The sequence below is a fragment of the Temnothorax curvispinosus genome, unplaced genomic scaffold (assembly GCF_003070985.1).
Source record: "Temnothorax curvispinosus isolate PA1 unplaced genomic scaffold, ASM307098v1 QBEX01018012.1, whole genome shotgun sequence".
NCBI classification, from domain to species: Eukaryota; Metazoa; Arthropoda; class Insecta; order Hymenoptera; family Formicidae; genus Temnothorax; species Temnothorax curvispinosus.
This window is the reverse complement of record NW_020227792.1, coordinates 1-10278: the sequence shown is the minus strand read 5'-3', so window position 1 is coordinate 10278 and position 10278 is coordinate 1. Positions and strand designations below refer to the sequence as shown.

Genomic DNA, 10278 nt, shown 5'->3' with positions numbered 1-10278 from the left:
TTTTCCTTCAATTTTTCTTCGTTCTCGCCAATATAAGAACAATCAAGTTGCGATTAACTTAACTGGCAAGATTTTGTCTAAAGCGAAAAAAATGTCTAATTGCATGACTTTATTTTAATTTAATTTTTCGCATTGAGCAACAGAAGACTAATAATTCTATCTTTAACGACATATAGTACAGTTATTTTAATCACTCATTAAGTTAATCGGAGCTTTGAAAAAAAATCGTCGCAAGAGAAAAACCTCGGAGTACGTTTAAAACGCTTGCGATTGATTCTTCAGCAATCACACGTACGTCGATCATGCGTAAGCCGATCATGTTCCGTTTCGTCGACTCGAAATTGCATAACGCGCCTCGCTTCGTGCATATAAATACAACCCACGTAGAACATGAAACTCATAATGACGTCATTATTGAGTTTATGTTCTATTATCTGGGGAATAAACACGTTTCTTCGGCCTCGCTCGTGTCACGACACGACACGCGTATGATAACGACCGCCTGTATCATATCGGTGAACACGACAATTCCCGAACTCCCGCGATCCGAGTCGTACTTCGGAGTTTATTACATTTCTCCTCAACCGACCGAACGATTCAGACCAACCAGCTGATGGCTCTTTCCTGGCGAATGTTGACGGCTGTGCGACTGGTAGGTACAAGCATTCGCGACGGTTTGCTGAGTGAAGAGGACTCATTTTCCTTCGGTAAATTTTAACAGAGGCTGCTTTTCTATCGGCTGCCTACGCGACCGATTTTGGTGCTTGCATGCGTTATAATGCGTTAAAAAATGAGTCTTTTTTCCTTTCAATTTCTTCCATTCGGAATCGTTATAATATACAATTATTGTTGAATTAATATACAATTTAGTATTGCGTATTAAGTTTACAAGGAATTTATTGTAACATTGTTCATATATTCTTCCACATATTATCACCAATTAGTTATATAAATCATAAAAGTTTATAATTTCGTTTTTCAATTTCTCTCCTCTAATGCTAAGGGCTACCAAGTTGCAATTAACTTAACCAGCGATTAACTCGACCATCAAGATTGCTATTCGATCTTGAGACGTAGCCCCTATGTTAAAGAAGAAGAATGTAATTTTATTAATAAGTACACGCATGGAAGAAGCGAAAAGCGATCAAAGTGTAATATTTAATTTGGAGGAAATCTAGTTTCCTCTAATTGTAAGAAGAGAGAACTAACAGTAAAAAGAGAGCGCTTCATTAGAATGCACCACGTGCCGCATCGCTGCTATCAACAAGGTCACATGCCGGGTTGAACTTTGACACCGACATTGACGTTGCGAGTGGTCGCGAAGCGAACCGAGAATGAAGAACGAATAAAGAACGCGTCTCGCTGTCATGTCACCTTTTAAACAAACGATTTTTCGGCCTTGTTCGGCGACCGGTCTTTGTCACGAGAAGATAATTGCGTATCGGTAATCTTAAGTAATCTTCGAACTGCTCGAACTGCAGCAAGTTTAAAAGCAAAAGTCCTTCGTTGACAGAACCTTTCAGAAAACCGGGTGGATAATAAAATCACCTCAACCAATTCTGAGTGAATTTTAGCTGCCATTAAAATTCGTTGTTACTATATACAGTTGCACACTATAATCACTTTTTTAACGTCCAGATTTTTTTTAATTTTTTGGTCCCTAATGACTTTGTTAACGTATTTTCTTCAAAATCGTCGTTGACGAATTTTGACGAAGTGACAGTTACGCCGTTACGATCTTAACGAAAGACGTGATATGACAAAAGTCTTTAACCCTAGAACACCACGTCAAGCGAGTTATTGATAATTGAAAGTACACTGAGTATCGTACACCCAGTGTGATGAAATCGGGACTTTTAGAAAGTGTGGTATTTTATTAATTACAACAATTACATGCTGTCTTTGTCTCGCATATTTACGCCATTAATTTTTCAGTATGATTTATCCGCTGCCCTGGGCAATACACTCAGTTAGCAAAACTTGCTAATATATAAATTACTACAATATCTCATAATAATCTACTAATTGCAATTAAAAATTGTAATTATTAGATTATTAGTTAATTAACTCGGTGCTGCATAAGATTATGAACAACATATCTCCGCGATATTAGCGTAACAATAGCTCGTATAAAGGCTGAACGAATTTATCCGTGATTGATTTTTATTAAATTTTGAACATTTTATGCTTGATAATTAACTCTATATTACTCACGTGGAATGTATATTTTATACCTTAATATTATATATATATCTCAATTTTTACTAATATTGATTTTTAATCATTTGAGCCTCCTAAAATCAATTTTTATGATTCTTTTTAATAATTTACATTATTTACAATTAAATAAAAATCGATAATATTTTGTGTATTTTTTAGATAAAGATAAGCAAGTTCTTCTTGAAGTATGAAACAATTTGTGCAGCATCCAAATGATAAAAAAGTTTGACTTTGTGAATTTAGTAAATTTCTATTAAGTCTGGGATATTTTTTTACAATATTGTGTTATTTATTGTGTTACGCGAAGGTATAGGATTAATTCCAGTGAAATATGTTCTGTTGGCAGTGTAAAGAAATTTTTACTAAGTAAATTTGTTTGAAAACATGTTATATCTCGTTAACGCAAACGGTTTGTTTGTTTATTAAAACAAACGCGGCGTATCCATAGCAAGTGTGTATTGCTGTTACAATAAAATTTTCGCTGGTAGAACGTCGGTATGATAACAAAACTAAATTGAAAAATAGAAAATAAAAAATTCGCTGGTAGAACGTCGGTATGATAACAAAACCAAATTGGAGAGTAAAAAATGACGAAATGAAAGAGCTTTATTACTACTAGAACAAAATAATTTGCGGCTCTATTTTAACAAATAAAATCAATTTTCTCAATAAATACTTTTATCATCTATAATAACTAATAAAATTTGTTATGTATTTATATGAGTTAAATATCTTGCTGTATCGGCAAATCGTTTTTCTCCGTACAATGGCGATAATTGGAAAGTAAACTATACGGCCTTTCTCGGCTGAGGAAACTCGAGAATTATTAACCCAGAACAGTTACCTAAGTTTTTTCTGCGTGAACACAATCACTTGGGATGTTTTTACATTTAATTAAAAGTCAAAACCCGAGAAAAAATTTTTCATATATGTATATCTAATCATATTTAAAATATGTCCATATTTACTTCCTTTATAATTTTTATTTATATGTATAAAAAACAATAAGATGAATAATTGAACAATAATTAGAAAAATAATTTTTGTGTTATTTTTTTTACAAAAAGTAAAATTGCGATGAGATTATATAGGTAATATTTTATATATAATTATATTTTATACGATTATTACATATTTATGGCTGCATTCCGATATTCACTGTCAGCAACTTTCAGTACTGAAAATCTAAAGTATACATGACGTAAAATATAGATTTGCAGTACTGACAGTGAATATCGGAATGCAGCCTATATATGATTATTATATTCCCTCAAAAAAATAATGCGAAAATTACGTTTTAAATTATTTTTTAATTCTTCTTATCATTTTGTGTGTACAAACAGATTATACAAGAGAAAGAAAACATATATAGACATATTTTATATGTATATAATTATAAATTCTCAGTCAGTGAAGAAAACTATTGTGACTGAGAGTCTTATTTTTTCGCTGTTGGGGTGTAAAAACCATTCCAAGTGACTGTTCCCAGGATTAAAGAAAGAGCTAATGTAATACAGGTAGAACAGCTCGTACAAACGAATAAAGCAATAAATCAACAGAGCAAGAAAATACCTTACTGCAAATAAAACAAATTTACTGTTTTCGAATCGATCAAAGTTATAGTATACACCGTTTATCCTGATCTATCCCAATCGGTTTACAAATCAAGAGAACACCTCAATTTTATTATATATATTTTAATTGTTATTTCTAGTGTTTATCTTTATTCTCTTTTACATTATTTTGCCAATTTGCAAGACATTTCTTTTCTTGTTTTCTCTCTTCCCCTTGCCTTCTAACTTGCATTGTTCTTTTTGTAGACTGCTAAATATCGTTGAGACATAACGGGACCACGAGACATAATGGTCGATAATTTTTTACAGAGATGTTGCCATGTAATGTAATATTTCAAAATTACTCTTAGATGTCTCTAACTAGGTGTTATATTATCAGTCGTCATATTATTTTTAATTGGAAGATATGCTACTGATTATTTATAATGCGTCCACTATATGCTCTCTGCGACTGAATACGTTATGCTTTGATACATTTGCATATATGGCAAGCAATTCTATTTTTTATTACCGTAAGTACATTTACGTTATTAAACAATCTTTTCTTGTCAATTTAGTAAAGTACCTGTGCAAATATCGATTATCTGTGATGATTTATATTACCTAACATAAACTTATACATTTAAGAGCATAAACGAACATTTTACGGAGCATTCGTCCACGAGGCATAGAGTTTGGGGGGTGCGCTGTGATCAGCTGTGATGCGTTGTGGCTGTGGGATTATGCGTTGTGGAGAAGTGAAGTTAACGATTCTTCGAGCATGTAACCATTCTATAAGACTCTTCATAATTGTGTAGAGTTAATAGAAACAACGTACGGTAAATGATAATTAAAGATAACATTGAAGTGATACGTATTAGTTATTTGTGTAACAAGTGCTGTAAGATGGAAATTGGACGTGCGGAGTGGACGTACGAGCCGGAGGCGAGTGCAATCACCCGCACGTCCAATTTTCAACTTAACACGTGTTACACACCCTATTTTATATTACAAGTGCGTGGAAAGTGGTCTATCACGCGCGCGTCGCGCGCGGAATGGGCCACTTTCCACGCACGTGTGACATAAAATAATTTCTACTATATTAATTGGTACTGTAATACTATTATTATTTCTATAGATGGTTCGAAATTATATAAAAAAAACCGAGAGGCAGAAGTGGAATAAACAGTCGATAAATAGAGCTATATCTGTTGTCATCGAGGGAAAAATGGGCTATCGTAAAGCTTCTCTTAAGTTTAAAGTTCCTAAAACGACTCTAGAACGATACGTTAAAAAACTGAAAAACAGTGGTGACAAAGTAATCAAAGTTAGAAAACCGGGCTCTTTTAAAGCAGTGTTTACCGAAGGACAAAAAAATGAGCTCTGTAAATTTATAGTTAACATATGGAACAAAGATTTTTCGGCTTAACTTTCACAGAACTGAGGTCATATGGAGGCTTTTCAACTGGCCGAGAGGAATGGTTTCAATCCTAAATCCTATAGTGGGCATTTAAAAAAAATGTTCGAATGCAATATCCATTTGATTTCTTTATTTTTAATATGTGTTAAAATTATCATTTAAATGACGTAAGAACGGTAACTTCTGCTGAACGAGGGAAAACAGTCATAGCGGTAGTTGGCATATCTGCCACAGGTAAATATGTCATCTATAATGTTTATATTTCCAAGGAAACGAATGTAACAAGAATTCCAAACTGGTTCACCCCCAAGATCATGGGTGGAAGTTCATCCTTCTGGACGGATAAATAAAAATCTTTTTTTTACCTTAGTTCAAGAAAAATTCATAGATTTTGCAAAACCTTTTAAAAATTTCTTCTGTGTTGCTCCTCTTTGACGAATATAAAAGCCACACTAAAAACCTTGATGTAATTGATCTAGCTTGATATGATATACATGTGCTTTGTGTTCTTAAAATATTTTTTTTTTTATGTGCTGTATCATCAGTATATATGTTATGCTGTGCAATATATTGATATCACAAATTATTACACATTTTTATTTTTATTTTTATTTTAATAATATTCATTTATATTTTAATAAGAAAAATGTATATATATATTGTAATAAGAAAAGTATTATTAATAAATTATTAATCAATAGTGTAATAATAGATACATATTCCTACATATATTGTGTATTCTAATCAGTCACTTTTAAGAAGTTTTGGACATTAATATTTGAGAAAAAAACGAGTTTTGTGAGATACATCGCACTATATCTCATATAAAAAGCATAAAGTTAAATCACGCTTTTAATAAAACAATAATTTCGTCCTTTTCAACTATTCTTTCGCAGTAAAACTTCTGTTTTTCTTATAGTGAATATTCCAAAGAATATTTTGATGCAAAACTAAGTTCATTTATTTATAATTTTTAATATGTTTGAAACTTGTTTAAACAGAGTTTTTATTATGCCCTGGGTTCCGCTATATATCTTACTTATCTTGTCGCGCCCAACATCGTGATTGTTATTACTATTTTTATTATCGGCGGAACTTTTGTTTGCGTAGGCTGAACGATCGCGCTACTCGATACTACGTCGACTTTTGTCTGCAAGCTCGTTGCGCTCCGGTAGAGTGATACCCTTCAATTTGGCGGACATCGGCGAGGGAATTCGAGACGTCACAGTGAAGGAATGGTACATGAAAAGTTTGATATAATCTGTAGAAGAATGTCTTTTCACGATGCACAACGGTATACATTAAAAGATACTTTTATCCGAATTCGCGGAATCGTTCGAGTTTGAATTTCAAGTTTATTCGAACGAAGTAGTGGTCCCTTAGGAAACAAATACCTTCAATTTATGATATCTAAATTATTTGGTATCACAAGTGTTTCTAATTCAAATTACAAAAGCTTTCTTTAATTCCGATATACAAATTACTTGGTATCAAGAACTTTTTTAAATTTTAATTGAGTAGTATAGTATATTGTGCACCAAAAGGAGAAGGCTACGTTTTTCAGAATGTGAAGTTTATTGCCCGAGCCGAAGGCGAGGGCGGCAACCACATATGAGTCTGAAAAGCCTTCGATCCATGGTCCACACGATATTTTTCACAACAACTTAATGAAAATGTTCGATTTTTAAATGCCTAGTAAAGTGTGTGCGTTTGGTGTTTGATTCATATAGCTTGTACGTGCGTTAATCGTTAAATAGAAAAAGAAAAAAATAGTAACGCGGGGTTCATATGGGCAAAGCTCCGGTGTGGAGATGTGGGGGGTGAAAGCCTTTCATCTATTACAAAATTAAAATTTGAATGATAATAAAATTTCAAAAAGAAAAATATAAATAATTTCAATTTTTGCACTAAATTTGATTGACAATTTGGAATTTAATTTAGAGATATTATGGCCTAGTTTACACCGATCTCTTGATACGCGTATCAAATAGTATATTTGAACTGATCAGCCAATAATCAGCCTTATTTACTAGTTATTTACTATTTAATACGCGTATCAAGTGATCGGTGTAAACTAGGCCTATGTAAATAGGTACGATTAGTTATCTTATTATTCAGTGACTTTATTAAGAACTAGCTGGTTACCCGGGCTTCGCCCGGGAGTCGTTTTTCTTGAAACGACTTCATTTGTGTTTCAATATCCTTATTGTGGACAACCATAAGGAGTGTGTCAGGTGGTTGATTTAAAGACGGTAGTTTAACTTTTCTGCATGAATAACACATTCTAGGTGCTTAAGTTTTAAACTTTTTTACTTGACAATGATCACATATTGCATTTATTTTCCCAATTATTACACTCGGATAAAATTGATATTCGTAATTTGAATCATAACTATAAATGCCTCTAATTTCCAATCGGACCGCATAAATGTTGTTATCTTATTATTCAGTGACTTTATTAAGAAAAAAGAATTCCAAATCGATAGTTTTAAATAATTTTTGAAGTAGTAATAATTTTTTTATTCATTGAAAGTAATATAGTTTTCACAATGAAATAGTATATAGGTCATGTATTTTCCTGCTACTTTACTTTCTGCCCGCTACGTCATCAATTTTCTTCTCTATAAGGCAGGAAAGTAAACCCAGCGTGAAATTGGCCCTTTTCGCCTCGCTCTACAGGCATCGAAAATCGGACTTTCAGGAGGTGTTGTGAAAAAGCTTTTTTAATTTTGATATCTAACAATAAGTTATATTTGATATTACAAGTTTTTTAAATCTTAATTTCAGAAACCTCTTTAATTTTTAATAAATTAATTGTCTGAGTTAATTCAGCATTTTTTAAATAATCCAAAATATTTTTGTCTTCATTCTGAATTCGGCGAAATCCTTTTAGGTACGTGAAACCGGGAGACCGAGTGAACCAGTTTGACAAGATCTGTGACGTGGAGAGTGACAAAGCCGCAGTAACAATCACGAGTCGGTACGATGGTTTCGTCAAGACTCTCCACTACAAGGTAGACGACGTCGCGATGGTCGGCTCGGCATTGTGTGATATTGAGATAGAGGACGATTCGAAAGACGAATCTACGAGCGAAAGAGACGACGCGGAAGAAACCGTAAGGAGCGCCGAGAATCAAGAGACTGATAAAGCTAAGGAGAGAGAAATAGACGAAGAGACTGACAATTCGAAGAATAAGGAGACGGAAATAGACGAAAAGATTTACATTTGGGAGAATAAAAAGAGAGAAATGGATGAAGTCAGTCAGATGGGGCAGTCAGAGGACATCTTGGGGAAGGTATTGGCAACCCCGGCGGTGAGGAGGATAGCTAAAGAGAACAATATAAAGTTAAAGGACGTAACAGCGACTGGCAAGGAAGGAAGAGTGCTCAAAGAGGACATCCTGGCACATTTACAGAAAATTTCCGCGGATTCGAAAGTTAGAACAGAAGTTAAAACGGAAGCTCTGTCGTTCACGAATGTGACGGGAAAGACTGTCGGCCTTAAAGGATACTCGAAACACATGTGGAAAACTATGACGAAATCTTTGGTGAGTCACCGAGACGCTGAAAAAACAGTTACCTAGTAGCAACTTCTTTTATTCGTGAAGTCTAAAAAATCCTAGAATCTTTCTTTTGTAGACACTAAATTCTATTTGTAATATTCTGGGCTTTAATTCTCCCTTTCTCTCTTCTTTCTGTCTGATTTTGAATTCTTCAAATTTCTAATTGTCCCTACAATTAATATCTTCCAATAAATTTTTCTTGTATTTTTATAAACAAACGAGTCATTCATCAGAATGTAACTTTATTTTTACCACAAATTTCTCGCAGAGCATACCACACTTCGTCTACAGCGACGAGTGCAACGTAAACCGAGTGATACGCTATCGAAACGAAGTGAAGGACTCTCTGAGGGAACGGGGCGTCTCTCTGACTCTTTTGCCGTTTTTCGTAAAAGCGGCCTCGCTGGCGTTAGAACAGTGCCCCAAGTTAAATGCCTGGCTCGACGAGGAAAGCCAAACGCTGATGGTCCTGGACAATCACAACATCGGCATTGCCATGGACACTCCGGAGGGCCTGGTGGTACCGAACATCAAGAACGTGCAGAATCTCAGCGTTCACGCGATCGCGCGGGAACTCAACAGACTTCAGGAGTGCGGTAGCAAGTCGTCGATTCCGCTCACTGATCTGACCGGCACGACTTTTACGTTGTCCAACATAGGCGTGGTGAGTGCGCGCACATCAGAAGACAAAAAAATCATGATCGAGATAAATTGTAAATTAACCCTCCGTATCTAAGCTTTTTTTTTAGGACCCTCGGAGTATAAACGTGAGTTATTCATGTTCGACGCTATTTTTTCCTACCTTAAAGTATTTTTAAAAAATTTGAAAAAATTCAGATTTCATCACAAAACATTGTAGTTGACGATTTTATGGTCATTCTATTAAATAAACATAGTTTATTTAATATTTTCTGGCAGGCTTGTGAGTTTTACAGTTACAAGCAGATATCATTTTGATATCTGACGCCGTTGACCCACGTTTACACACGGAGGGTTAATATAAATTGTGTCTGTGGCGGTTTTCTGCAACGCGGTTTCGCTAAATGCAATCTTTAACGATGTTAAATTTTATTTCACTTTTAAAATCACGTGTCCAAAGCTTTGATTTCTTTCCTGCCACTTTCTTTTCTTTTCTTCTTTTTCTAAATATTCATGCATTTTTATCTAGGTCGGGGGAACGTACACGAAGCCGGTGATCTTGCCGCCTCAAGTGATAATCGGTGCATTCGGAAAGGCGCAGAAGCTGCCACGATTCGATGACAAGGGGAATGTAGTTCCGGCCAGCATAATGTCGGTCAGCTGGTCCGCGGATCATCGCGTCGTCGATGGCGTAACTGTGGCAAAGTTCTCCAATCTGTGGAAGCAGTACGTGGAGAATCCGGCGTATCTGCTGATCGACGCGTGAAGCTGTCTACATTATACTCTCTAAAAGTCGAAGAGTGAAATATTACTAAAATCGAGTGAAATGCAAGTCCAACGGAAAGTGAAAAATGAGCCTGTGCATTTCGAGTGATTCGCCACT

At 34.8% G+C, this 10278-nt stretch overlaps 1 protein-coding gene across 1 annotated transcript; it reads left to right on the top strand.

Moving 5' to 3' along the window:
* Window positions 1-521: 521 nt before the first annotated feature.
* On the top strand, window positions 522-10272 carry LOC112468069 (lipoamide acyltransferase component of branched-chain alpha-keto acid dehydrogenase complex, mitochondrial-like). Its single transcript, XM_025037099.1, has 5 exons — window positions 522-652; window positions 6304-6431; window positions 8087-8741; window positions 9025-9420; window positions 9925-10272. Exons 1-5 carry the CDS (start codon window positions 614-616, stop codon window positions 10159-10161), a joined length of 1455 nt encoding a protein of 484 aa, XP_024892867.1. The 5' UTR covers window positions 522-613; the 3' UTR covers window positions 10162-10272.
* The last annotated feature ends 6 nt before the right edge of the window (window positions 10273-10278 follow it).